Source organism: Populus alba, chromosome 18 (assembly GCF_005239225.2).
Source record: "Populus alba chromosome 18, ASM523922v2, whole genome shotgun sequence".
In the NCBI taxonomy this organism is placed as follows: Eukaryota; Viridiplantae; Streptophyta; class Magnoliopsida; order Malpighiales; family Salicaceae; genus Populus; species Populus alba.
Window position 1 is genome coordinate 14,645,282 of NC_133301.1, and position 27,422 is coordinate 14,672,703.

The following is a 27,422-nucleotide window of genomic DNA, read 5'->3' on the forward strand; positions in this document are numbered from 1 at the left end:
GAGATGGAAGATACATCAACAAGTGGTCCCACAGTCAAGTCCTTCTACTCAGCTTTCTACCTCCAATTTCTTGACTGCAAGCTTGAACTAAGATTAGGAATTTTTTAGAGGTGGTTATAATTGTTTTTTAAAGTATTTTTAATTTAATAATATATTTTTTTAAAAAAATATTTTTGATATAAATATATGAAAATAATCAAAAAAATATTATTATATAAAAAAATATTTTTTTTTTTCAAAAACCGTCTAAAAACATGAATACAAACATGCTTTGTGATATGATGAATGAAGAATTACCGAGCAATGAAGTCATAGTTGTACAATGATGGATCTAAACGAGGTTAGGAAGGCCATGGCCCCCTAAAGTCTTAGAAGTTTTCAAAATCACCCCTGAGTGGTAATTTTTCAAAGATGCAGAATTGGCTCCTCTAAAAAAGAAATTAACTTCGTTTTGCCCCCTCCATAAAGTATTATTAATCTCTCGCTATTTCAAGGGAACCCACTACAAACAAATATAGGAAATGAAACCCTAGACTGCTTCTCCTCTTGGAATCTTCATTATCAAAAGAAGTATATGTTGCTTTTTCTTTGGTGGCATTACTGACGCTACTAATGACTCCATTACTCTACAATTAGCAAGCAAAATTGACACTTTCTACCATCGACATTCGACACCGAACGACAAGCAAAGAGGACTACACCTTGTTAGTGAAGGGTGGAAATTATAACATGAAAATGACGACTACCCTCTTAAATAGGGGAAGGATATAACATAAATGCACGTACCTGTTTATGCCAAAACGACAAGAATATGCAAGGCTGATGTTCCCCCCACTAGCTTTCTTTCTCGTCTATCCTCTTCGAATCCAGTGCATATCCGCTCTTTATATATCATTACGAGAGCTACTTGGCAAGTGGGGTTAGCACAGCAACTTCCTCGAAGGGGCATATGGAAAAATATTCGGACGCGTGATAATATTTGTAGTTTAAATTGTATTTTTTAGAAATATATTAAAATTATTTTTTTATTTTATAAAATTATTTTTAATATCAAAATGTAAAATTTTAAATAAAAATTTTAAATTTTTAAGGATTACAATTTAAACACTAAGAGTGTTTGGCCATGCGTTAGCTACTGTATTTTTTTGTCAAACTCAATAATATGATGTTTGGTTATCTTCAGCAACTGTGTTTTGACAATAAGACCCACAAAAATATGATGTTTCATCGCAGGTTTTGCATAAGCAATTTTTTTATGCTTCTTGCTGCGTTTTTATTAAGTGAAGAGTGGGGTGTGGCTCTTCACTGTTCACTTATGTGAACAACAAAGAGTGCAAGTTGGACTAGATCTGATCCAAAACTAAATGCATTGAACCGGGTCCGATCCAGTAAAAAAATATAATTTTTATTTTTTTAATTGTGTTTTATATAAAAGGAGATCCCTTCACGATGTAACATTTGCAAAATTTAATCGCAATCCCAATTTTGTTCTTGCCAAGTCCGATCCAGGTAAAAAATATTCAATTTTTATTTTTAATTGTGTTTTATTCAAAAGAATTAGAAGGAGATCGCTTGATGATGTAGCATTTACAGAATTTTATCGCAATTTTAATTTTATTCTTGATGATATTTTACCTGATGTCGTTGCACGCTTAAGCGACCATGAAAAATATAGTTCTTATTGGATAGATTTCGTACGTGATGAAATTGCACATAGTTTAATAGAACAATAAAAAATATTTGATATTAATATTATTTATTTTATAATGTAATAACATTAGTTAAATTTACAATATTTAAATTAAAACCATATATATATTATAATCTCAATTAATTTTTTTTTTTAACCATACATATTAGATTATTTTTTTGTTCAATTTCAATTTTAATCACAGTTTCAAACTAATGTCAACAAAAATATTTTTTTATAAAATAATTTTTTAAAAAATTTTAATCATAAAAATTATTACAGTACCAAACGCATTGAATATCTATCTGTACAAAGCTGATGCTTATGTCGGTACGTGGAAAATTGGGCTATTCCTGTGTAAGCCAGTGGGAAACCAAAAATAGTACTGTAAATATAAAAATAGGGCAGAAAACACATGCAAGCCAGGCACACTTTAATTTCCAGGACGTACGGTAGGAAAACATCACAGAAAACGTACATTGACCCTACATCGAAAATAATTCGAAATATATATTCCTAACATCTTTACAGCCCATAGATAAATGAAGTAAAGTTTTCGAAAAAGTTTGAACTTGTTAAATGTCTAGTTTGAAAAAAAAAAATTGAAAATTAATTTGGTTTTGAATATCCAATCATATGATATGGAAAAATGATACTTTCCCAGTGCCCTAGGGATTGAAGACCAGCTTAGTGCCTGGATTAGCTAACAAGATGTATGCTGGAGAGAGTGTATGGACATTTGGTCCCCCGAGACTATGATTCATAGTTTAATTTATACTAGAGATTTCAGTTAAGTTTCGCTGTTCATGTTCAATCCAATCAGAGCTGAAGACTGAAATTGCATTTTTTTTTGCCCCACCTAGAAATTAAACAGTGAAAAACTCGTCATCGCTATCAAAACTTTGGAATTATTTTAGGGTTTGCAGTGACTTCTGTGAACTGTCATTGGGTGATTTTTTATGGGTTTCATCTTAGTGAAATACTATTTTACTTCATCCTATACATGGTATGGTATATATACAAAACATTTAAAAATTTCAGTTGACACGGTGTCCCAGGTGGACATCTAAAGAGAACAAATCACAAGAAAATTAGTAAATCTCGTTTTTAATTATTTTAATGAGTCACATCTTAATTATTATTGGTTTTTTCTAAAAGATTTCGAGTTCAAGTTTCTTTCACTGTAATTAAAAAAAAAAAGGGTCATCGTCGACCAATGACCAATGAATGTCTCACGGATATCAAGAAACGCGTAATTAATTTGAATTTTATGCAAATGTGTACGGTGATCATCAAAAGCAATTCAGTCGTGTAACACAAAGCCGCAATGGATATAGTGAAACATGTAATCTGAAATTGTGCAAATGTGAATGGTGAGATTCAAGAGACTGTATTTCGATGCAAAATTTTTATTTATTTATTTTTAAAAATATATTAAAAAATTTATATTATTTTTATTTTTAATATTAACATATTAAAATAATCAAATAATACCATAAAAAATTAATAAAAAAACAGAAAAATTATATTCAATTTTTTTCAAAACTCCGGTTCAACTATATATATTCTTGTTTGGTGTGGTTGTTGTTATTTTTTAAAGTGTTTTTTATTTAAAAATATATTAAAATAATATTATTTTATTTTTTTATTTTTTTTTGAAATTAGCGTATCAAAATGTTATAAAAACATAAAAATATATTATTTTAAAGTAAAAATATAAAAAAAAAATTAATTTTTCTCAAAAATATTTTTAAAATATAAAAATAAATAAGAGCTCAAACCTCTTTTATGTGTTTGCTTCAACATGTAGGTCCTCTCATGGCCTCCCTGCATTGCCTAACTCAACGTCTACAATTAAGAATGGGAATGATAATTAAACATTTTTTTCTTATATCTCGTGAATTGTTTTGCTCCAATTTGATCACTTTCAGGGCAGTTTCATGAATTGAAACTATATTCTTTATTGGTGTTAGATAAATTCATCATACTCGACTTGCATTTATGCGATTTTTTCTTCTCATTACCTCTCCATAATTTTATTTAAATGACAAGATAATACACTTAGTCAAATTTGTAAAGTAGCATTTGATAACTATCTTGTAACAAAAAAGACAGATAATGCAGCACAGAGAAAACATATTTTCATGTACCTGTTAATTTTAAAATATAGTAATTTACTTTAAAGATATATATGTTATATTCAATTAAATATATTTCTATTTTTATTATCCTTGTTTTTATAACTGAAACAGTAACAAAACACTGCATAAATCAAATTGTAGAGGTAATGAGAGATATATATAAGATGATTTTGGCTTCTCAACTGAACCCACTAATATAATTAACTCGACTGTTGAATATTCTATAATAAAATGGAGACTTTTCCACCTGGTCGGAATGGTGTACATGAGTTGGATCTGGTGCAATCTCCTGCATGTAGTGCCTAGGTTTTTTGTAATGGGAAACATGCAAACGAGAAGGTTGAGACTAAATAAAAGATTAATAGAAATAGCCACGTCTGTGAACTAGATATGTTAGCGAGTTTTGACTAATCTGGAGAGTTAGAGTATAGTTCCTGAAACTGGAGTTATCTTTATATATCTAATATTGTGAATTGTCTTTTTTATTGGTTGTACCGAAAACAAAAGAACGAAGTTGTCCCTGTTGGGAGATCAGTCACTCCTCCATGTACTGGATCTCGCCAGCCAAGGAAAGTTTTTGTACAAGTTGAAAGAGAATGGATAATTTTTTTTAATATTATTTTCCTATAAAAAATACCATTAATAAAGTCATGGAAAAACTTTATAGAAAAAATATATTTCCCCTAGTTGATGAGTTTTGGGTCTGAGCAAAAATTAATTCGTGGACTGAGCCAAAATAGCTTTATTAGATTGTGGCCTAACTGAACTTTATCAATTTTTTTTTTTGTATTATCACACCAGAGATGACAGTGAAAGTTTATGGAGATGAAGAATGCACTTTCCATCTCTATTTTTATGAAGATCTCCTAACCTCCTAACTTTTATACCCGCGAAGAAAAAATTTAATTTTAATAGATATCTCTCGCGGAGATGAACATCCGGAGATTCACATGTGTGTGTGTATATATTTATCAATTTCCATCAAATAAAAATAATATACAAAGGCAATAAAAAAATGTCTTCCATTCATGAAAAAGAACTAACAAAAAAAGTCTGCAAACAGAGAGAGAGAGAGAGAGATTCATCGGATTAGATGATGTCACCTCCATCTTTGTATCCAAATAAATCATGTATTTTTATCCACATCCCTCCATGCCCAACTGTGTACGGACACAATTGAGATCTCCAATTTTTCACCTACTGGACTATAAGAAAAGGCCAGTAAATGGTCTAAAACTGGACTAGAAATAAAGGGCCCATTTACTAATATCCTAAACTCTCAAGTTCTCTTAGGCCCAGACCATCCTAGTCCAGCCCAGCCCATCCTCGCAGAATCGAAACCTCCTAAACCCTCTCCCCTGACCCTCCCCTCTCTTTCTCTAACCTAAAACCCAGAAGCTCTCAACAGGTCATCAACCCTCAAAATTCCTAATTTATTCTTTATCCAATACCTTAATATATCTAATTTGTTTTTATTAATTCTAAAGGAGCTTCAAATTCTAGCCACCAAAATGGCTTATATGCGAAGTCTCTCGAGTCGATCAACCATCTTGAATCGACAATATTATCCGCGTTTCACATACATCCTCCACGACGACCACCACCAGAAGGAAAAAAACCAGGAACAACTTGATGCCTCCGCAAAACCAGCAATCACTCCCACTATTTACTTTCCTCAAAGATCCTTCTACACCGCTCCAACCGCTTTCGGCTCTCTTCTTCGCGAACCAAATCACACACACTTCGCCGGCGCGTGTTTAGTGCGCTACATGTCTACCACCACCACTACTTCCGCGGCTGAGAATATCGATGTGGTGATGGATATGGCGGCTCCTGCTGTGAATGAGGTTGCGATAGCTGCTGCGGATTCTTTCTTACCTGTTGCGGTTCTTCAGCATGCGATTGATGCTGTTCATAATTTTACTGGATTCAATTGGTTGGTACTCAAACATTTAATTTTTATTATTATTTAAAAAATGAGAATTTAATTTTTTTTTTTTTTAAAAAAAATCTTAATAGGTGGGCTTCGATAGTTGTGACTACATTGCTTATAAGAAGCTTTACGCTTCCTCTTTTGATAAATCAGTTGAAAGCTACATCCAAACTCAGTGTAAGTTTACTCATATACTACGGTGTAATTTGAATGTTTTAATTTTTACTTTTTTAAATTTTTTTAATTGATGTATGTATGCTTGCAAATTGTGCGCGCGCGCGCGCGTTTGCACATTATTTTTATGCATGTTGGGGTTGGTGTCATTATGTTTTGCTTGTTTGCTTGGTGAGTTAAGGATGGTGTTTTTCTCCTGTTGAAATGTTTTGGAGTTGCATTTGTAAGAATCTACTTGATATATCGATAGATATTTCATGCGAAAAGAATTGTGCTTTTATAAATTTCAAGTGAAGGTAGGCTCTCAAGTTCATTAAATTCTTCATGGTTTGGTGCTTTTGGATGTTTCTAAAAAAAATTCCTGTATTTTTAATTGTTGAAAAAAATCCTATTTTTCTTTTAATTGCTATATGGTGTTAAAGCTTTAAAATTGTGAACATTTTTTAGGTTTTTGTACTTTTGAATCCCGGTTGGCATTTGCACAGTCACCTTCTGCTTGCTTTTCATAGCTTGTATTTTCAGTTTTTAGTTTATAATCTTCTATGATGCTGGTTAAGCTGTAGCATTTCAGCCTCTAGTTTGGATTTTAAAGTACAACGTCTAGCAACCTATTAAGTTGTGATACCTATGTTTTTGCATTGTGACACCATTATTCAAGTAGAAGATTAAGTTTCCTCTCTAGAAACAATCATGTGAAATTGATCGTGTTTGTTAAATGATCGGTGTCGAAAACCTCCCAAATTTAATTCTGACTTTACTATATATATAAAAAATATTTCATAGTATAATTGTGAAAACCTAGGTTGAACCCAAGGGAAATTCTACTAAATCTTCCTACAAGATGCTGAAAAAAACACAAGTATGGTGAGGAATTGAATAAAAAATAATAAAAAAAAAATATTCTGAAGATAAAAATAATAAATCGATATGTTGTTAACTCAGTTTAAGGTCTATACATCCATTCTTATAAATTTATTGATCATAGAAGTAAAATAAATATCCTTTCAATTTAAGTAAATACTTTTGATATCCCGTAAAGCTAAGGGAAATCGAGAAGGTTATCAATAAACTAATTATAACAAACTTTCTAATCAATTTCTTACCATCAAGTGAATTTAATATTGAAAAGCAATTTTCGTTCACTTGGTAATAGCTTTAGGAGCAAAGATTGTAAACCTTATTCTAAGCAACTGTTCAAAAGTTTGAACAATTTTACTTGGCTTATTCCTCCTTAATAAATTAAATTGAAAGTAGCAGCAATCAAATTAATTACTTTTGCTTCTTATTCTTGTTCCTAACAACAAGTACGGATTGAAAAAAACTAGAAAGCATATATGTCATCTCAAAACAATTCAATTAGCATTAACATAAATCAATAGCATAATTCTTAAACCAGGATGAATAAGTACTTAAACATGAAAGAATTACAATGATAATGTTACTTCTCACAACTACTAATGGAGATGGATTCTATTCCCCTTGAACCTAACTCAAGAATTATTTCCTCATCCTCTAGGAATTTCTAGCCGCCAAAAGAAAACTCTGCACCCAACGATCTCCCCTCCTTTTGTATTCCAATGGATAGCCTTCATGATAAGATATCAAGGCTAAAGATTAGGAGATTAAAGGATGTAGATAAATCTCTCTGAATCCCATCAGATTTCTTCTTAATGATAAGATTTCCACAATGTTAGTTTCCTATCAGATTAGGAGATAAAACTCGTGTTTCAGCTTGCATCAGGATTTTCGTATTGAAAAAGAATTTTCTGACCTGGAGCCCTACATAAAAGTTGCAGCCCTCAATGTGTAGATGAATATGGGCTTTTGAATGCATGATTTTGATATTTGAGGTTTCATGATTTCGATATCCAATACTCAAGATATGTTTGTTTGAATATTTAGTATATGAACAGAGAATCCTACCACAAGTAGGATCCAGGCTTAATTTTTGCAAGTCTATTTAGAGGTCCAAACAAACTTGAATTTCTGTCCATAATGTTTTTCTGGAAAGCTTGATATATGTACTTCAACTTAGATGAAGCCCATGTTTCTATTTTGGAACTCCAACTTGGTGAAAAACCTATCATAAGAAACAAAGATATGAAATATAAAATGCAGAATTTCTTATCTTTTTCAACAATTAATTCACGAAATCTCTTAGGCATGCCAAACCCATAAAATAACTTTTAATAAGCTCAAATAAGCTTAAAACACATTAAAAAGCATAATGTGAGAGGAATAAAAATATATGAATATTTTGTACTTATCATTAAATCACTTGTGCAATACGGTGATTAGAACATTGAAGTACATTGCATACCTGAATTTGCACATGGTTTTTGCTCCTGCTACTACATGACTTGGTGAAACTTTCTTAACCCTCCACAAAGATCTTTTATTTTTCTCTTGGTGTATGAAAAGCAAAAATTCAGAGTTTATATGCTTTCATCTCATATGGATTTATGTGTATTCTGCAGATCGTAAGACCACACTTGGAGGAGGTTAAGCAAAGGGTGGAACGTCAGGTATTTCTCATTGATATCAATCCTTGCTCTGATGACCTCATACATACATTGTTGGTCTGTTTTATGTGCCTGTAGCCCCCCTTTTCTATGTTATGTTGATATTTTACTTTTACCGGTGCATTTCCCTCCTGGTTATCAGAAATACAAGTTGACTTGTTTTTAGATGTTATGCTTCGTCATTTTGGATATAAATCTAGGTTCCTGTAAGTGAGTGGTTTTCCTGGTTCTCTGTATGGAATTGCCATATAAAAAGGGGATAACATGAAACAAAAGGGCAAGATAGCGAACTGTGACAAAATCTCCTTAGTTTAGAGTTGTGAAACTTTTTGGTTGGCCTGTGTTCATCTGAGTTTTTTACGTGAATAAAACTTTATTGTCTTCAAGTGATAGCATGCATATGACAATGGACCAAAAGGTTGATGTAGCCTGTGGTCACTCTACTATATAATCCATTTCTTGTTTTCAGAATGCTTTCATCAATCATGTTGGCACTATCTCTGTCTCTATCTCAGGGTATGGACCCCACTGCTGTTTCTGAAGGTCAAAAAGAAATGAAGAAGCTGTTTAAGGAGTAAGAAACTCTTCCATTTGCTTTTAGGGGAAGTATTGATTGTTTCATGACAATTTAGTTTCTTAAACAAAGGAAATACCATGATTGAAGTTGTGTTCTATATAGTAGTCCATTCTGACTACACTAGTATTTGAAGAGTCACGCCTTGTGAACCTCCTTGGATGACTTGGACACATGGTGTCATTCAAGTGCTTTTATATATTTCATGTAATGTTGCTGAAGAAGATAGGATATTATCAAATTGCTATATAATTAGTCCTGCTTAGAGAGGATCATATGTACTTTCCTTTCTGGATGAGGTTTTCACCTTTTCCATTCCTTTTTGCTTTACATAATGCTATAATGTATCTTCATTGAAGTTTGATTACTAGAAGTAGGCCAAGTTTTTAGACAGTATAATTCTCCCCTTCATGGCTGTTAATTTCCCTGGAAAATTTAGTTCATTCTGACTTACAAAATGCAGACATGGTGTGAGTCCATTTACTCCACTGAAGGGGCTCTTTATTCAAGCTCCTGTCTTCATCAGCTTTTTCCTTGCTGTAAGCTAAACTTCCATTCATAAATACACTTTAAATGAGTAATTCTTCGTTTATATTTTATCCTCACATTCTACATGTCATGACAATGCCCCCCCCCAGATTACAAACATGGCAGAAAAAGTGCCATCCTTTAAAAGTGGTGGAGCATTCTGGTTCGTTGACCTCACAACTGCAGATGATTTATACATCTTTCCAGTTTTGACAGCATTAACTTTCTTGATAACAGTAGAGGTAGATACTTGTTCTATCCAATAAGGTGGTTATGTTTTAGTGCATGGTTATTTTTTGTTGTTCTTTATAAAAAAGAAGAGAAAAAAGAAATCTGCAAAATTGATTCAATCTTATTCTACTCAGTTTTGGTTTTTGTTGTTGAGTTGACTAATCTGTACTATTCTGCAGAGCAACACGCAAGAAGGAATGGAAGGAAATCCTGCTGCTGGCACCATGAAAAACGTTTCAAGGGCCCTTGCTGCTGCTTCAGTTCCTTTGACTATGAGTTTTCCAAAGGTTTTTTTATGATCACTTACAAGTACATGGGATTATGAGATCATATTGAAGTTGTTTACTGCATCAGCATCTTGAAAGTTGAGATTTTCTTCTAGTAATGGAGTATAAATGAGTTTCCAGGGAAAAGTAGTGGTTTTAGGCTCTGCAGCCCCACCCATCTCATCCCTGCCCTTCCAGTCCCATCATGATTCACCTTTTCCCCTGCCTTCCCTTATTTAGAGATTGAGAAATGACTTGTATGTTTGAGTTCATGATGAATTTCTCGTTTGTCTTTGCAGGCTATATTTTGTTATTGGATTACATCAAACTTGTTTTCACTTACGTATGGGCTTGGTGAGTTTTCCTTTCAAAAAGCTTCTGTGCAATCTTCAAAGATCATTGAAGAACTTGTTTTTTTTACATTATTTTGGTTTGATGTTCGCTTTAACCCTGTTCGCTACCTAATTCTCCACTTGTACTTCAGTGCTCAAAGCTCCTGGGGTAAAAGAATTCTTGGGTGTTCCAAAAGTACCCGTGGCACCACCAACTACTGCTGCAAAATCATCTTCCTTTGATCTGTTTTCAGCAATCAAACAACTCTCAACAGCCAGAAAGGAACCTACTCCATCCCTGCCCATTGAACCACCAAAGCTTTTTGAGCATAAAAAGTCTTCATCTTCAGTAATCACTAAAAGGATAAGAAGTTTAGAGAAAGAAGTAAAGGGAAGAAAGAAAAATAAGAAGAGGTGAAATGGTTTCTCATTAAGATTAAATCATCTTTGATTAATGCAGAGGAGGATTGACTGCTAGTGAAGTTCTCAAGTCAGTGTAATATTAGCTATTCATGATTCATATATTGTTTTGTGGCTAGATTCAGCCTTGTTATTTCAATAAACTGTGTTGCAATTTTGATGTGCAAAATACTATGCTATCATACCTGATTTTTCTTCTCTCTAGCATTCCAAGCCTTAATATGGCTTGGAGAAATCTTCCTGTAGTTCATGGATTTCAAGGAAGATGAAAACCATCAGGACATTGTTTTATTTAGTGAAGCTCATTTTCTGTTGTATTTGTAGATCATGAAATGACAAACAATTAGTCCAGTTTATCGAAATTCTCTCGTAGTCCTGCCCATGCCAGCTTGAGCTCAGAAGCTCCCATATTTTATTCTCTTAACTTGAGCCTAGAGATGCATCGGAAGTTTTTATTTTTTATTGCAGTAGCTGAGGGCTCCCATATTTTCAGGGGTATTTTTGAACATCAAAATTTATCATTTCTATCTCTAAGTATATCCCTATTGGAAAAAAAAAAAAAAAAACCCGTCTTGTAAACTTTTAAGCTCAAGTTTTTTTTTTTTTTATTTTTTTTTTCCATTTTAAAATTATTTTTTTGTGTATTTAGATTGTTTTGATATCAAAAATAAAATTTTAAAAATAAAAAAATATTATAGATACATTTCTCAAGAAAACAATTTAAATATCATAGTAACTAGCAATAAACTAAAGAAACCTGAGAAAGCTGTGACAAACTAGACAGAATACAGATTAGATGGCTTAGATGCTTGACTTGACTCGGAGCTTGTTAAATAAGAGAAAGGGGACACTAAACGTACAAAACAATGGGCAATAATCATCACGGAAGCAGAAGTCAGCACATTGATGATGCTGTGCTCTGGTAAATACAAGTAAAAATGTAATGATATCAAAATCAAGTGTTCATCGCACACAAAGAAGGTCCCCGATCAATCTTCATCTGAGTAGTTGAACTTAAATGAGTGTGACTGCAAATCAATCTGCCCTCCTCTGTATGTCCCCCGCTTCTTCTTTGTTTTTTCATGCCTAAAACCCCTAGAGAGAGAGAGAGACAAAGATGAGAGAATTACCAGAATAAGATCAAAAGGAATGGTATCCCAGCTTATCATTCTAAATGCACTATCCGTAATAGAAGAACAGCATGGGGCTGGGTGTAAAGTCTAGGGTTTCTTTGATGTGCATTAAAAAGAATAAAGAAGAAAAATCATAATGTGGAAGTCATACAGTAATCATTAACAAAATCATGCAATCTAAAATAGCAACTCTAATTTGTTCTTAATGTACAAAACCCCAAGATATTGAAATTGAAGTTATATACCCCCTTTTTTTTTTTTTTCAATTTCGAGATTTTTTCTTCAAAAACATAAAAAAGTAATGACCAACAAAAACCAAACCCTTCTTTGATTCCTTAAAAGATCCCAGATTAAGTTTAACAGCAATATTTGAATCAGTGTTTCATATTGAAAACTTGCTCAAAGTTAGAATTACTGGAAGAAAAGAGGTTCCTAAACTGAACTAGGTTTAGGCTCGGAGTTAGAATAGCCATGCCAGCAGTTTAGATCGGATCATTTACTTCCCAATTAAGTTATCGCTACAGTTTACACTGGTGGAAAGAATAACAATAAGATGACAGGAACAACCTTTTGTTTGCGTATCTGAAAATAAAGATATAGAAATGCCATAACTACAAATTGTACCTTCCTCTAACTTGCCCAAGAACTTCTTGTGCTTTTGCACCATAACCATCCTCGGCCCCGTCCTACAGAGAATTTATGGAAAATCTTAAAAAAAAGAAACTGATGAAGGACCAGAAAACTCAAAAACAAAAATGGAAAACTTGTCAAACCTTTGCCCAGTATGAATTATCTTTAAGCCTCTCATCAGAGAATACCACCTCATCAACTTTTACTCTTTGAAAATGTTTAACCATCTTTGGCTGCAATGACATAGTTTCAGTCTAAGCATACACATAAACCCAACAATACACCTGAACATAATTATTCATGCTAATATAGAACACAACAATGCTATCATGAACTTCAACAAAAAATGGGTTTGCTCATAACAATGAGAATATTTTTGAAGAGCTCATAGGTTAATCATCTCTCCATAAAAATCAGTTTTGTTCAAAACCTGGCTAGACATAACTACTTCAGGTTTTAGTTCCACCACATAGGCAAATAGGTTTAAGCACATATATACAGGAAACCTGGGAAACTTATAGCACTGGAACAATTTGAACATGCTGTTCATTGGGATTTAAAAAAAAACCCAGCTTCAGAATTTAAGGTTGAAGTAACAAGCTTCCCTAAATTAGGGTGCTCAAAACCATACCTCAACAGAACCATTCTTTTCCTTCATCATAGATTTCTGTGGTGCTGATTTTGCTCCATTTTCCTCAAGGTTCCCGTTTGCCTGGAAATTTTCCTTTAGTTCTTCTGAACTTTCTGTCTTTCTTCGTTTAGATTCTTCAATGGCTTTTTCATCGGCAGTCTGAGTGGCATCATCTTCAGAAGACATTCTTTTCCTCTTCTTGGAACTCTTATTGTCTTTGACATTCACATCCTCCTTCAAGTTCTTAGAGTCATCCTTTTCAGAATTTGATTTCCCTTCATCAAGCATCTCAGCAGACAAATTTTCAGAAAAAACAGCATCCTTCCTTTCCTTCTTCCCTTCAGATTTGATGTTCTTGTTGTCCATAATACTGTCAGCACTTGCTCCTTGCTTACTCTCTGAGATATGTTGCTCCCCATTTCCAATAGCAGAATCAAAAAGCTTGTCTTTCTTTCTCTTCTTATCCTTTGGTTTATTATCTGTCTCACCACCAGTTACTTTGTTTCCCTTCGAAGATGCCACATCCTTAGATTTTTCTTCCATTGACATAGGCTCTGCCAGATGATGTCCATTGTTATCATCTTGAGACTCGGATTCCGAGTTGCTTTTCTTCTTCTTTTTGTCCCTGCGTTTCTTATCAGGCAATTCACCAGCACCGTTATCAGCAGGTTCCTTCAAAGCTTTGACATTGTCTTGTTCCTCTTGTCCATGAGAATCAGAATTCCTTTTCTTCCCCTTCTTCTCTTTCGACCTTACTTCAGTAGCCACTTTATCATTTGTTATGATCTCTTCAACACTCTCAGAATCATTAACGTTATCACCAGCTCCTAATTGATTTTTTATAGCATCAGTATCACACTTCCCTTTCTTTTTAGTGACACCGTTCGTCTGTATATCTACAGTTAAATAGAACTAGACTATGAGCTAGTACCAAAATCCACCCTATAAAGAACATTCTACTAACTATGTAGAAATACATGATATAGTTGCCTACTAGACAAGCAATTTCATTTGGAGAATTAAACGCACCTTGAACCTGATTGCTCTCTAACTTTTTGCTGGTATCGTCACTGCAAAAATACAGGAAGTCATGCAATTTGAGAATGGCCATTCAAATTTAACACTTAAATCAAGAAAATCCATTTGCAGTATATAGCTTGAATTCAGAGGAATCTGCGAACCACATTCAATTTCAGTCTGATGACTAAAAGAAACCTAGTGCATTCTTTTCATATCAAATCCAAGACACCATTAACGCCTTAAGGGTAATCATAAAAAAATCCCTTTGTATAGCTCCACAATTGAAATTCACTGTCAACAAGAGATTACAATTTTTTTTCTGAAAAAAAAGAAATATAATCACCCTACCTTGTCTTCAAAAACTTGCAAAACACCTCCTCCAAATCAATCAAGGAGTCACCACCCAAATCATCTTTCTGCACAAAGAACACAACTTTCCACATTTAAAACAACCAAACAAAATCAAGTAAACAAAACAAAGAACACCCAGAAGCTACAGCACAGCACGGACACATTATCACATTAGGCTTCATTAATCTCAATCATCTCATATACACCGGATACCTAAACATCAAACCAAATTCAGAAAAACCCATACGCATAAACATAAATTCAACACAAAACACTAACAAAAAATCAATCCTTTTCTCTTTAACTAAAATTTTGCATAATTTGATAAACCAGGATATAGAAAGAGAGAATGACTAGTTTTGCTTTTTTGTACCTCAAATTTGGCTTCAGATTCGAACTTCTTTAATGTTTTGGAAAACCCACCAATGTTTTCAAGATACTTAGCTATAGAATGAAGCAGAAGTGCCTTCTGCTCAGGCTTTAAAGTTTGGGTTTTTGTGTTGTCCTTGTTGTTTTCTTGTTTCATGGTTGGTGGTGGGTTAGAGAGCAACAGCACCTGGCGAGGCTTAAATGATAAGGGTTAGGGTTTATGTTCACTGTGCTGGCAACTGGGGTTTTGTGCATAAAGAGATGGATTCCTAGGTTTTTGTTACTACCTGGGTTTGGGTCAGACTGAGCAATAAACCTCAACGGACAGAAGGGTTTAGGGAATGGGTTTGGATTGGTTGGGTATTGATGTTGGGGTTTAAGAGCCGTTGGATCAAGCAAATTAAAATAGATTGTCTTGATTATATATTTTGGTCCATCTAGTTTATCAATATTAATTGAATAGTCCCTTTAGTATAAAAAACAATTATATTCCCTTTACCTTTTTTATCCAGTAGTTTCTAGAATAGTTGTCTGACCCGTCAGACACGATCCTAGAACTAGCATGAAAAACTAAGCCATTGAATTATTAAGTCGCACGAGTAGATGAATTATTTTTATTAAAATAATAATTATAAAGTTATTTTTTTATGGAGTCGGATTTAGCTGTATTAACTATATCATTAAAATTTTAATTAAATTTTGATGAATTAACTATATTATTTAAAAGCTTAATTAAGTTGAATAAATTTAGTCAAATTAATATCTTATTTAGTTCATTAACAATCCAACCAAAGTTAAGCTTCAAATTTCCTAAATTAATCCATCGAGCTAGACCAAGTATAACAGCAATGGATTCTAGGACATACTTTTCAAATTACTCTAACATCTTTGTACAATCTGGAGTATCATATCATATTGATTTTGTCTAGCATATATTTGGAAATGTGGGATTTAATAAAAAAGTCAGGATCTTGCTTCAATATATTGTTAAGAAGTATATAACTATAATAAAACATAAATATTTATTGAGTTACCTTCTTCAGTTTCAGCAGCCCATAACCAATTTTGAGCACATATTGATGCTTCTATAGTCTTTGGATGAAGTTTACTGCAATGCAGAGCCACCAATCTACTGCTAGTGCTAAAAGCAAACTCTAAAGCTATGATAGATACAGGGATAGCCAATAAAATCTCCAGCAATAAATTGTAAGATTTCCCCTTGAACTTTCCACCATGATAAAATGTCAAAATCATCATTCTTTGCAAAGCATCCTCTCTACATATTAATAGCTTCTGGTCTGGTATTGTATGTAGCGTTCGAAATTTCCTGGAAAGTCCGAGGAACAATAAGATAAAATCAAGCACAAACTAATATCCGAATGAATGTATGATGGGAAAATAAAACGAAATTTATCAAGTATTTTTTTATCCACTGTTATTAAACTCGGCTTATCCTAAATAATGAGAGTTAGATTAATCTAGAAACTATTAACTTAAATTTCAACTAAAGCTGTTTTTTTAATTTACACTAGAAGAGATATTAATCTAGGATATAAACCTCAACTATCTAATAACACAGGTTTTTTCTTCTTCAGGTTTGATCCCCACATCCGACAACCATGCATTTATCAATGTTGTTTTTACATTTTAAAAAGATTTTAAAAAAAATATATATTTTTTTTTATTTTTTTTTCAAATTAATATATTTTTAATATTTTTAAATTATTTTGATATACTTATATTAAAAATAATTTTTAAAAAATAAAATAAATATTATTTTGATACATTTCTGAGTAAAAAACACTTTAAAAAGCAATCATAATCACACTCCAAATAAGTAAATCAACACACAATTTATAATGGTATTGTTGTTTAAAAAATCTAACGTCCAAAATCCATATTTATCTCTTGATAGGCTACATTTTGGTTATAATTTTTAAAAAAGTTTCATTCTAGTCCATTTTAAATTAAATGCTACAATGGTTAAATCTTATACATAGCATGTATTTGACTTGGTGGTAATTTTTGTTTATATGTTTTGAAAAAATAAATTTAATAAAAATTATAAATTATAGCTTTTTTATAATTAAAATTTTAAGATAGATTTTTCAGTAGAACTCGTATAAAGCTAGAAGATGTATTGATTAAATAAATATTTTCAGAGATAAAACACTAACCCCACTCACTTTACTATCAAATGGAATGGACGGATCCTTAGGAGTTGTTTGGTATTTTTTGCTTTTAAAATACAAGAGAAGAAGAGAGAAAGGAACACGAAAAGTAGATTAGCGTTGGGCCAGTCCAACAGAGGCCCACATATTGAAAATCTTTAGGAGTTGCAACCTAGCAAACAAAGCCCACAACTCTCTCGAAAAACCCTAATCCTTTACTCTCATATATTTTACCTTTGAGCAGCGAACACACACTTCTCTCTCTGAAGATAGCAGTCGCCACCATCAAGCCGAACAAGAAGTAAATCTCTCAGTCTCTCCTATTTCTTCTTCTTCAGAGCTATCAGTCATATGTCTTTTGTTGCTAAATCCTTATGTTTAAGTAATTCTTAATCACTTCTATTGGTTTTAGAAGCCAAAAAGGTAGAAACTCTGCTTCTCATTTTGCCGAAACAAAAATCAAGAATATGCCCTCTTACAATGATTTCAAAAGGGTTTGCTTAGTTTTAGATTTTGAAATAATGGTTTTTGATATCTTCTATTGAATGATAGTGTGATTAAGCTATTCTGAAGGCCATCTGTTGGGCTTAGAAGCAAAAAAAGCTAGAAACTTTGCTTCTCATTCTACTCTAAGCTTAGAAGGGTTGCTTAGTTTTATATTTTGATGTAAATGATTGTTGTTATTTTTGCTTCAAATGCAGAATTTGATAGATTACTTTTATTTAGTTTGGGGACATGCTTTGCTTTTGGTGTGCTGGGTTATTGATATCTGGTTGATTTTGATTATTACGTCTTGTGTGTAGAGAGAGATGGGCGGGGAAGAAGTTCAGGTAGCGGTACCAGAGTCTGTGTTGAAAAAGCAAAAAAGGAACGAGGAATGGGCATTGGCTAAGAAGGAAGAGAAGCTAGCTTTGAAGAAGAAGAATGTTGAAAATCGCAAGTTGATTTACAATAGGGCTAAGCAGTATGCCAAGGAGTATGATGATGAGGTAGTATACCGCATCATATAATCTTTTATGTGCTGCTTTATTTATTGGTTTTGTGCTGACTTGGTACTAATTTGAATTCTGACTGTTTGGAATGCTTTTTTCTCTCATGATCAGCAAAAGGAGCTTATTAGGTTGAAACGTGAAGCCAGACTCAAGGGAGGGTTCTATGTCAACCCAGAAGCTAAGCTGTTGTTTATCATCAGGATCCGTGGGTAAGACTGTTGTATTTATTTTAGCTTGTACCTCTTAATCTTAGTTTAATTGTACATTTGATTAATGCTATGGATTCTATGACTTTCAGTATCAATGCCATGCACCCAAAGACAAGATCGATCCTGCAGCTTCTGCGTTTGAGACAGGTGTGCCTCATTTCCAGTGACTTCCTTGATTCCATGAAAGTTTATATTTATTTTCATTAAAACGATATGCTGAATTTTGTACTGTATCAGTGGATTGTTCCTTAACCCTGATAAGTGTCAAGCTGAATTCTGTTCTATATGAGGCTCATAGGTTGAGGCATTTGTTTCACGTTTTTGTTTTCTTTTCATCAATTTTACTAAACAAATTAATAAAAATATCAACTAGAATGTGAAATATGCATCTAATCACATCTTTCTCTAATTAATGGTAATTCAGCTCAGGAATTTTTTTCTTCATACAATTTGTAGTTTGCTGTGTTTTTTGATAGGTGGGTGTTTGTTTAGGATGCTTAATGATGTCGATAATGAGGTCTTGCAATAATAATGTCAAAATGTCCTCGCTGGTCACAATTGAAGTGCAAAAGGATTTCTTCAGGCTGCAGTTGTTTGCCATTAACAGCTTTTTCCATGTTTTAATTAATGCGTTCTTTTTTTCTCAGAGATAAAATTACTCGAGCTAGTGCAATTATTTTCTTATGATAAGGTTTTTTTAATGAGAAATTGATATGGAATTATTTTTGACTAAACACATTGCCTGGTCTTCCATTGCAGATATTTAATGGTGTATTCCTGAAAGTTAACAAAGCAACCGTGAATATGCTTCACAGGGTTGAGCCTTATGTGACATTTGGGTGTGTTTTCATCTTATGATTGTAATCTTATTTCATTGTCTTTTCATTCTGCAAAATTTGTTTACTGGGATGTTAATGTTTTCAGGTATCCTAATTTAAAGAGTGTCAAAGAATTGATTTACAAGAGGGGCTTTGGGAAACTAAACCAACAGAGAATTCCCTTGACTGACAATTCAATCGTTGAGCAGGTCTGTAGGTTGAACATTGTTTGAGTTAATCGCTTTACCAGAATCTGTTTTTTTAATGGGTGAGCTTGATTCCTTTTTGACTGCAGGGCTTGGGCAAGCATGGAATCATCTGCACAGAAGATCTCATCCATGAAATTATTACTGTTGGACCCCATTTCAAGGAGGCAAACAACTTCCTGTGGCCTTTCCAGCTGAAGGCACCACTTGGAGGCTTGAAGAAAAAGAGAAATCATTATGTTGAAGGAGGTGATGCTGGAAATCGTGAGGATTTCATCAATGAGCTAATCAGGAGGATGAATTAGGTTTTTATTACCTTGTTTTGATTCTCTTTTCATATTTTTGTTGATCAAAGTTATCAGAAATTGCTGTCTTGCTTTGTTTACGTTCAATGTTAGTACTTCTCCAGCAGACACAGGATGGTGGTCATTTGGTCTTTGAGTTATGTTTAATCTCTCTTCTTTTGCCATAGAAGTTTTGCTAGCTTGTTACTTCACTACTGCTTTATTAAGCATCTGTATGAACTGTTCTAGAGACAATCCCAGAGGCAATAGTTCGCTGATTTGTCTTTGCTTTCATTCATCAAACTTGTTGTATTGACCATGGTGCCGCCCTCAGTTGGCCTATCTCAGCAATATCTTGATACCTTGAGAAGCCACGGGATTTGCGGTAGTTCGCCATGCGTAATCAAGCCTCCATTTGTAGGAAATTGAGGCAATCTTGCCTCACATGTGAGAGGTAAGGTATCCGGCATCAACTCTATCTAGTAACAGATTTCACTTGAACTCCAAGTGCCAACATGATCTAGACTTAGCAGGTTTGGAGCTCCTCATCTACTAGGTATTTTTAGATTCAATATCCACGAAAGGGATTTTTACCATGTGCATATGATGAAAGGCAGCAGCCGAACCATCTTAAGAATTATGCTGATACAGGAACACATGGTAGCTGGACCGACTAGTTTTTTAGAAAGGTAACAAGCTCCTCAAAGGTAGCACGCCCATATTAGACAGGATTCACAAACCACGAAGCAGGAAAGGAGCTATCAAAATCAAATGGTGCTTTCTACACCTGTTAACTTCAGTGCCAGGGCATAAGTGGTCAGGAACCCTTAGTTATAAAACCAGCATTGACCCAAGACTCAATTCAATCTGGGTTAGTTGGATTAACTTGGACTGGTCTAAGACTTGGATTCACCGGGTTTGGTCTTGTTTAATCCAAAACTTCTCTTTTTTATATATTAAAAAAAGGTTAAAACGTGTTTTGAGGATTTTTTTTAAAATGAAAGTTGAACCGGGTTTGTTATAGATTTTAATTGGATTGCGGTTTGATTGCATTTTAATAAATAAAATTTCCACCTGGTTCTACATTAAAACTGGCCAGTGACCCGATATGCTCTGGGTTTTATAACAATGCCCTGTTGTCCCCACATAGCCGGTGCCAGACCATGCTTTTGCTCTGCCCCAGCAACGCTAAGAATGCATCGCCCACATGTAACTCCTATACTACCAAGATTGACACAGCACTTGATAACCCACCTTTACGAGTACTAATCCCTCTCCAATTCACGAACAGGAAAGAGTGAATCGTTAAGCATGTCAACCTAAACAAGAAGCAAGCGGTCACTGCACTCCTAAAAATAGCGAAACCTTTCCATGCCTTCTGTTCTGAGGCATGGCCTTCCACACATTATTGTCAAAGCATTCTTTATCAACGTCAAAAGTATGCAGATGTCCTCTCTGGACAGCCAATGAATGGCACCCTTCCAAAACACACGATAATCAAAACCAGTAGCGATTGATGCACTAAAAGGATCACCTGATAGACCTCAAATACCTCTCTCAGAGGAATATATACTTATTTGATTAGTGTGAGGAACAACAAATGCAAGATCTTGATCTTGCTCTTTGTCAATTAAATTCCGAACATAAACAACTTTGAAATGAAATGATTTTAAGAGATCGAAAGCTAAACTAACGCCAACAATACAGCATTTGCTGCTGGAAGACACCATACAAGGTGAGAGAAACTCAGCCAATTTCCTGCAGGTTGTAGGGTTGCAAATGAAGTGGCAGTAGAGTCATTCAATTATGTGGTAGAGCTGCAAGGTAACAAACCATTACAAGACTGGATAATGTTAACAACTGGGGTGTTTAAAAATTCAAGAGAAGGAAACCCTAGATGGTTATCATATTGATGAAAATTCTTCTTTCTAAGAGAAACATAAAATAAACATGGAAAGAAGAGGCCTGAGGGTGCAGTATTTGTGTTCTTGCAGTTGTGGTTATAACAGAACTGAGTGCTTGATACGAGGAGAAGCCATGGTTTGCAAACATACTTGAATTTGACTATAAATTTTACTGGCAGCCGTAGCAAGATTTCTGTTAGTACATCTTCACGCCTGCAATTTTCTCACAGCTGATGTGATACTCTCTCTTGAAATTTTTCTACTATTAACTTGTCTTTCAATGTCTAATACTGTTGATTGATTTGTTCAAAGCGTGTCCTGCTCAGGGAATAAAGGTTGAGAGATAAAGGGAACAGGCTGGGAAAGAAGGAAATGTAGAGGAAACAACTAGCCGAGAGGGTGTGGTGCGATCCCTTTAAGATTCCATGCTGGGTGGATTGTGCTCGTAAGCTGCAAAAACCTGACTGCACATATAATTCAAGATGGATTTTATTGATCTTTAAAAGATATGGAAATTGAAATGAAAATATAAATATTGTTTCTTGTAATTACCTCATTTTGGGTTAGCTTAAAGTCCAAGAATTGTGTGCTCATTGTCACAAGTCTTCAAACATGAGAAATAAAATTTGCATTAATCCTCAATTAACGTTGACGTGTTTTATTAGACTCGTTCGGACACGGTGTGACAACAACTTATAACTTGTCTGGTTGAAGGTTTTTGGAATTGTGATAGAGATTATAGTGTGGTGTTGTGCTTCTCTGCATCTAAGAACAGCCACTCCTTGCTGTTTAACAATAACTACGAGTACAAGGCCTGTACTCCCACGTGTTTTGCATCTGTGCTTTTAACAAAAAACGAGGCAAAAGAGGAGAAAATAGTAGAAGGAAGCTGAGGGCAGTGAATGTTCATGGAGGCAAACAAAGAGAGAAAATTAAGAGCAATTAGAGTAGGAAGTGACAGGAGAGAAGAAAGGTTCATCTACTAGGGGTGTTGAATATCCAATGGCAAAGATGTTGATACGTGAATCAATCGTTAGTGATAATAGTAGTAATGGTAATGGGGATGAAGAAAGCAAGGCTGGTGCTCAAGATCCTGATGGTGTTCTTGCCTTCTCTAGATCAGTTCACAAGATTGACTCCTCAGTACTGGAGTGAAACACGAAGACAATGGAGATGATAAGAATGGAGGTAATTATATGTATTCTGTAATTTCTGAGATGAATCAATGGTAATTAGGATCTGCAGTTAATTACTGTTATGTATGATTTTACTGCTATGCTTTTATTTGATTGCTGTCATGTAGGTAATTTCCTTCATAGAAGTAAATTATTTGGGGTACAAGTTAACCTAATGGAAAAGACTAGTAAGTAAATAGTGAAACCATTGTTCAATAGACATGGCATTTATTTTAGTAAGGATACAGCCATACAGGGGCAGAAATGGTGCCCATGGGAGGGGACGATAACAGCTACTTAAATAATCATGGCACAAGCTTTGACCTTTCTTATTTGTGGTTCACACTCCTCGCACATGTAGATCAATCAATGCACTCATACAACTTTTACATTGAGATCCACTCTTCACATGCAATGGTAGTGTTAAGAAACCCTACCCATATCTTACTTCTTGATTTTCTTCATCCGTATATGGCTTCTGAGATGGTCCACAAGCTTGTCCACATACTTGTCTTGTCGATCTTTGTCAGCAAACAACGGCTTCATCTCCTTAACCTTGTCCCTATAAATCTTCCCTTCTTCCTTCTCCATCACCAATCTCAAGGACTCAGCAACTGAATCCCTTGTGAAATATCCGTTCTTCTCATTCCTTGGTATGGAATACCCCATTTTCTTATCCTCCAAAACCCTGGCATTGATCCCCTGGTCAGCCAAGAATGTCAAGAGTATAAGAGCTCTGGCATGTTGGAGTGCCTCCACCACAGAGCTCCATCCAGAATGAGTCAAGAATCCACCTACGGAGTCATGAGCTAAAATCTTGAGCTGAGGAGCCCAACTAGTCCAGACCAAACCTTGCGCTTTGGTTCTCTCCTCGAACCCTTCTGGCAGCTCGATCGACTCGGTATCAGCTGAGCCTCTATGCTTCCTTAGCACCCAGAAGAACGGGAGACCAGATAGTTCTAGCCCTAGAGCTATCTCAGTCAGCTCAACCTGGCTTGGTTTTGCTTCGCTGCCAAATGCAATGTAAACTACAGAACCTTGCTTTTGCTTGTCCAGCCAATCTTTAATTGATCTCCATGCTTCATTTTCCAACCCTGTATCATATTCTGTAGTGGCAAGAACACCAACTGGTATAACTGGTTTTCCATGAATTTCTTCAAGTAGTTGCAACCATTCTGGTTCAAATTCCATGCAGCTCCTCACAGCTATCATATCACAGCCTTTCACACCTTCCTGGGCACGATAAAAATCTGAAACAAAATTCCCAGCTATAGTCTGATCAAAAATCCTCAAAACCTCGAAAATTCTGAAGACCACATTGGTAGGAAATGTAACCCACTTGGGAGGGACAGTAAAATCTTCTGGTTTTGATCGATCATCAACATCAGAAGCTGGCTTGACATAACTCAGCATTGCTGCTGTGAATATGCTGAAGAAAACACTTATGATGCCAAGACTCGTGGCGATATCTGGTAGCCAATATGGGGCAAAATCAAAAAGTATGCAATCAAGATCATCACAAGTTTCAAGAAACTTGGACAAGGGTTCTTTGAGGTCGTCGAAGGCTTGTTTCAGGTACTGGACTTTGTCGTATGGGACATCAGTGGTTGCCTCGGCATCTTTAGGTAGGTTTTCCACTTGAGGCAATGACAGCTTGACGAAAGTTATCAGAGGTGATACACTTGGATGGAGTTTGGGGAGACGATCAATGTTTCTAGGGGTGGAAATGAAGGAGATTTTGTGACCCTTTTGAGCTATGAGTTTGGCAAGCTCTAAAAATGGAATCATGTGACCAAAGGCTAGCCATGGAAACATGGCGATGTGAAGCTTTGAGTTACCAGCCATGGGTGTGAAATTCAAAGCTCTGATCTGGTTCTTGTCTAGATTCCAAAGGCGTAGAGCACCTTTAATACTAAGGCAATTATTTTGGCAATAAATCAAGGACAGATATTATTCACAGCTCTGATACGGGTCCTGCCTCCATTCCCAAGACACAGAGCACCTGTAAGGCAATTATTTTGGCAATAAGGACAAGGACAGATACTATTCAAAGAAGTTCGCTAATAAACTGAGTTTCTTTAATTTGAAGTAGGGGGGTTGCCTGTTCTGAACAACGTCCTCGTGGATAAGGAGCTGGATAAGAAGTTGGCTAAAGGAAAATGTATCAGAGGCGTGGCTAGTGTGGCTGCTAAAAACACTGGAAGTCGAAGATAGGATGGCCAGCATTGCATTAATGCTCCAGCTGGCAGATTTCGTGCAGATTTCATTTTATTCGATTGTTATTTTTTATTTTTATGATAGTGGTTTAGATCGTGCGTGCAGTAGTGGTACCAATTTTTTTGGAGTTTGTTATTAAACAATTTATTTAAATTCTAAGCAAAGACATGAAGTAATGCAGATACAAATTTTAAATTTTATTTTAAATGAGCCCTTTATATATTTTTAAAATAAGTTAAAAAAAAGGTAAATATTATTCTTTACAGGTGGATTTTCACATTCAATTGTCCTATAACTCAATCACAATCTTGGAAATATGCCGGTGTATTCACATGATAGAGTTTTTTTTATCTTATTAATTATTTATTAAGTAAAAGATTTTGATAAATGTTAATATATATATATATATATATATATATAATTGGCAAAGATTTAAAGCACTACAGGATCAATTCATGTATTTTTCTTGTTTAGAGTTAATTATAAATATTTAAAAACATTACCATATGAAATAATAAATTAATATCACTGATTTTTATGTAAATAATGTTTATTTTTTATATTATTTTTTTTTATCATAATTCAAATATGAATAAAGTCTAACAAATGCATTCCGATAATACGTGATGTGTGCCCTAACGTTTAACAAGCCTATTTTTTGTGCAAATCAAGTGAAGAGAGAAAATGGCAAAGATTTAAAATACTATCACTGCCTTGGACGTTGCCAATTTCCATGGCCCTCCAAAGTCCTCTCGAAGCTTCATTATCTTGCTATTCCTTCAAACAAAAAAAAGAGGCCCGCGCCTGATTATTCCACCGGGAAAATACTCTAAAAATCAGTTTTGATTTACCATAAAAAAAAAAAAATAAGATTATTTGCGAGATGTAATGTGACATCTCACCATGCCTAGACGCCAACTTTCGCACACTAAAACCAAGTATTTTAAAATAAGATTATTTTCTTTGTTTGTCAACTATGAGAATTAAAAAGGGTCCAAAAAATGTTCCAATTTTATCTTGAAATATGTAGACAATATTTGATGATTTTCCCGTATAATTATTTGGTAATGTGGACCAATCGACACTGCAATTTTCCTAACCAGTACTGCTCGTCTTTCTATGAATCATATAAGATCCATTTTATATGATCTGTATCTCAATAATGGAATAAAATAAAAATAAAAAATTAACCTTTCAAAGGAAGATGAAGATCACATATATTTTTCCATAAAATCACAATCCTTCATCTCTGTTTTTATTTATTTATTTCTCTTCATGGTTAGTTTAAAAGTATGGTTATGATTGTTTTTTTAAAGTATTTTTTACTCTGAAATATATCAAAATAATATTTTTTTTATTTTTAAAATATTATTTTTGACATCAACGCATTAAAATAATTTTTAAAAAATAAAAAATATATTAATTTCAAGTAAAAAAAAAAAATAAAAATAAAAATATTTTTAAAATATAAAAATAAACAAAAATTTAATTCTTTTTCTTCTTGAAGTTTGGAGGGGATGCAAAAGGGGAAGAACAATGTCTAAAATGTAGGTGAGAAAAAAAATAAAGAATTTATACACATGATATCATTGTAATTTAATAAAATGTGCAAGGAAATTTTTGTCCAAAAAAATTCATTTACTTGATAGAATGCTGGAGAAAAGCGTTTTGCACTAGCTGTTATCCAACTTTAACTATATTCATGGAAAAATGAAAAACACCTTTTTCTTTATCTAATTTGTAAAAACATCGTATTTGAACACAAAATTTTATTTTTCATGTTTTTTTTTTATAAAAAATGGAGTATTACTTTGTTACTTCAAGGTGTTTGTATTAGTGTTTTGAGCTTGTTGAGATGTGACATAAATTTAAATATTTTATTATATAAGGATATTCACATTAAACAATGAGAGTTTTTATAGACTTGGGGATGGGCTTGTATAGAAAACGAATCTCCGTAAGATTACTGCTATACCACGCCCCTGGGCCCTACCCATTAGGACAATGACATACAAACACACAAACGACACACACATATAGAATTTGATTTTAATAAGATGATTGTGGGAGAGAATACTATAAATTGAAATTTTATTTAAAAGTTTAAGTTGTTGGGTTGAGTTTATTTTTTTGAGATGGTATCAAAACTTTAATGATCAAGTGGTTACGAGTTTCAATCTTACCACCCCATTTATTTAATAAAAATCAAGTATAATGTAATGTGAGTCCGTGCAAATTTCAAGTCCGAAAAACTTTTCACTTGAGGAGGTGTGTTAAATAATTAATATAAATTATATATTGAGACCTCACCTAAAAATTTAAGCTATTGGATTGAGTTAGTTTTTTTGATAGATTGAGAGTGTTTTAGTAATTGTTTTTTAAAATGTTTTTATTTAAAAATATATTAATATAATATTTTTTTATTTAAAAAAAATCATTATTGATAAACACATCAAAATAATTTAAAAATATAAAAATTTAAATTTTAAAAACAACTTCAA

The 27,422-nt window shown here is 33.8% G+C and overlaps 5 protein-coding genes across 7 annotated transcripts; 3 read left to right on the forward strand and 2 right to left on the reverse strand.

The window, feature by feature from the left end:
* The first annotated feature begins 5,210 nt into the window (after positions 1 to 5,210).
* LOC118039567 (mitochondrial inner membrane protein OXA1) lies at positions 5,211 to 11,009 on the forward strand. The gene is made up of 9 exons (XM_035046299.2): positions 5,211 to 5,767; positions 5,851 to 5,941; positions 8,416 to 8,463; positions 8,976 to 9,034; positions 9,498 to 9,573; positions 9,673 to 9,804; positions 9,973 to 10,080; positions 10,359 to 10,413; positions 10,544 to 11,009. Exons 1-9 carry the CDS (start codon positions 5,343 to 5,345, stop codon positions 10,807 to 10,809), a joined length of 1,260 nt encoding a protein of 419 aa, XP_034902190.1. The 5' UTR covers positions 5,211 to 5,342; the 3' UTR covers positions 10,810 to 11,009.
* Positions 11,010 to 11,479: 470 nt separating this feature from the next.
* On the reverse strand, positions 11,480 to 15,305 carry LOC118039566 (uncharacterized). Of its 2 annotated transcripts, none has more exons than XM_035046298.2 (7): positions 14,950 to 15,305; positions 14,574 to 14,641; positions 14,235 to 14,275; positions 13,206 to 14,032; positions 12,718 to 12,807; positions 12,569 to 12,630; positions 11,480 to 11,906 (listed from the first exon to the last, which is right to left on the reverse strand). In XM_035046298.2, the coding sequence occupies exons 1-7, from the start codon at positions 15,100 to 15,102 to the stop codon at positions 11,801 to 11,803; spliced, it is 1,347 nt and encodes a 448-aa protein (XP_034902189.1). In that variant the 5' UTR covers positions 15,103 to 15,305; the 3' UTR covers positions 11,480 to 11,800. The 2 variants fall into 2 exon arrangements, with proteins under 2 accessions (XP_034902189.1, XP_034902188.1); XM_035046297.2 differs by having other exon boundaries at positions 13,206 to 14,101; positions 14,950 to 15,304.
* A 1,992-nt stretch (positions 15,306 to 17,297) lies between these two features.
* Positions 17,298 to 19,905, forward strand: LOC118039564 (large ribosomal subunit protein uL30x). 2 transcript variants are annotated; one of them, XM_035046295.2, is made up of 7 exons: positions 17,298 to 17,417; positions 17,920 to 18,105; positions 18,220 to 18,317; positions 18,407 to 18,464; positions 19,077 to 19,156; positions 19,242 to 19,344; positions 19,431 to 19,905. In XM_035046295.2, the coding sequence occupies exons 2-7, from the start codon at positions 17,926 to 17,928 to the stop codon at positions 19,644 to 19,646; spliced, it is 735 nt and encodes a 244-aa protein (XP_034902186.1). In that variant the 5' UTR covers positions 17,298 to 17,417; positions 17,920 to 17,925; the 3' UTR covers positions 19,647 to 19,905. The 2 variants fall into 2 exon arrangements, with proteins under 2 accessions (XP_034902186.1, XP_034902187.1); XM_035046296.2 differs by having other exon boundaries at positions 17,390 to 17,414.
* Positions 19,906 to 22,266: 2,361 nt separating this feature from the next.
* LOC118039563 (uncharacterized) lies at positions 22,267 to 25,128 on the forward strand. The gene has a single exon (XM_073406290.1). The coding sequence runs from the start codon at positions 22,532 to 22,534 to the stop codon at positions 22,682 to 22,684; it is 153 nt and encodes a 50-aa protein (XP_073262391.1). The 5' UTR covers positions 22,267 to 22,531; the 3' UTR covers positions 22,685 to 25,128.
* On the reverse strand, positions 22,898 to 24,549 carry LOC118039562 (UDP-glycosyltransferase 91A1). Its single transcript, XM_035046293.2, has one exon. The coding sequence runs from the start codon at positions 24,547 to 24,549 to the stop codon at positions 23,149 to 23,151; it is 1,401 nt and encodes a 466-aa protein (XP_034902184.1). The 3' UTR covers positions 22,898 to 23,148.
* Positions 25,129 to 27,422: the final 2,294 nt, after the last annotated feature.

Excerpts from the sequence above, each read along its gene's own strand:
- LOC118039567 (XM_035046299.2), top strand. The coding sequence starts at position 5,343 with ATGGCTTATATGCGAAGTCTCTCGAGTCGATCAACCATCTTGAATCGA. Across the intron at positions 5,768-5,850 it reads AATTTTACTGGATTCAATTG|GTGGGCTTCGATAGTTGTGA; the intron begins GTTGGTACTCAA and ends AAATCTTAATAG. Across the intron at positions 9,035-9,497 it reads ATGAAGAAGCTGTTTAAGGA|ACATGGTGTGAGTCCATTTA; the intron begins GTAAGAAACTCT and ends TACAAAATGCAG.
- LOC118039566 (XM_035046297.2), bottom strand. The coding sequence starts at position 15,102 with ATGAAACAAGAAAACAACAAGGACAACACAAAAACCCAAACTTTAAAG. Across the intron at positions 14,642-14,949 it reads AATCTGAAGCCAAATTTGAG|AAAGATGATTTGGGTGGTGA; the intron begins GTACAAAAAAGC and ends TTCTTTGTGCAG. Across the intron at positions 14,276-14,573 it reads TGCAAGTTTTTGAAGACAAG|TGACGATACCAGCAAAAAGT; the intron begins GTAGGGTGATTA and ends GTATTTTTGCAG.
- LOC118039564 (XM_035046295.2), top strand. The coding sequence starts at position 17,926 with ATGGGCGGGGAAGAAGTTCAGGTAGCGGTACCAGAGTCTGTGTTGAAA. Across the intron at positions 18,318-18,406 it reads TTTATCATCAGGATCCGTGG|TATCAATGCCATGCACCCAA; the intron begins GTAAGACTGTTG and ends TATGACTTTCAG. Across the intron at positions 19,345-19,430 it reads ACAATTCAATCGTTGAGCAG|GGCTTGGGCAAGCATGGAAT; the intron begins GTCTGTAGGTTG and ends TTTTGACTGCAG.
- LOC118039563 (XM_073406290.1), top strand. The coding sequence starts at position 22,532 with ATGGCAAAGATGTTGATACGTGAATCAATCGTTAGTGATAATAGTAGT.
- LOC118039562 (XM_035046293.2), bottom strand. The coding sequence starts at position 24,549 with ATGGCTGGTAACTCAAAGCTTCACATCGCCATGTTTCCATGGCTAGCC.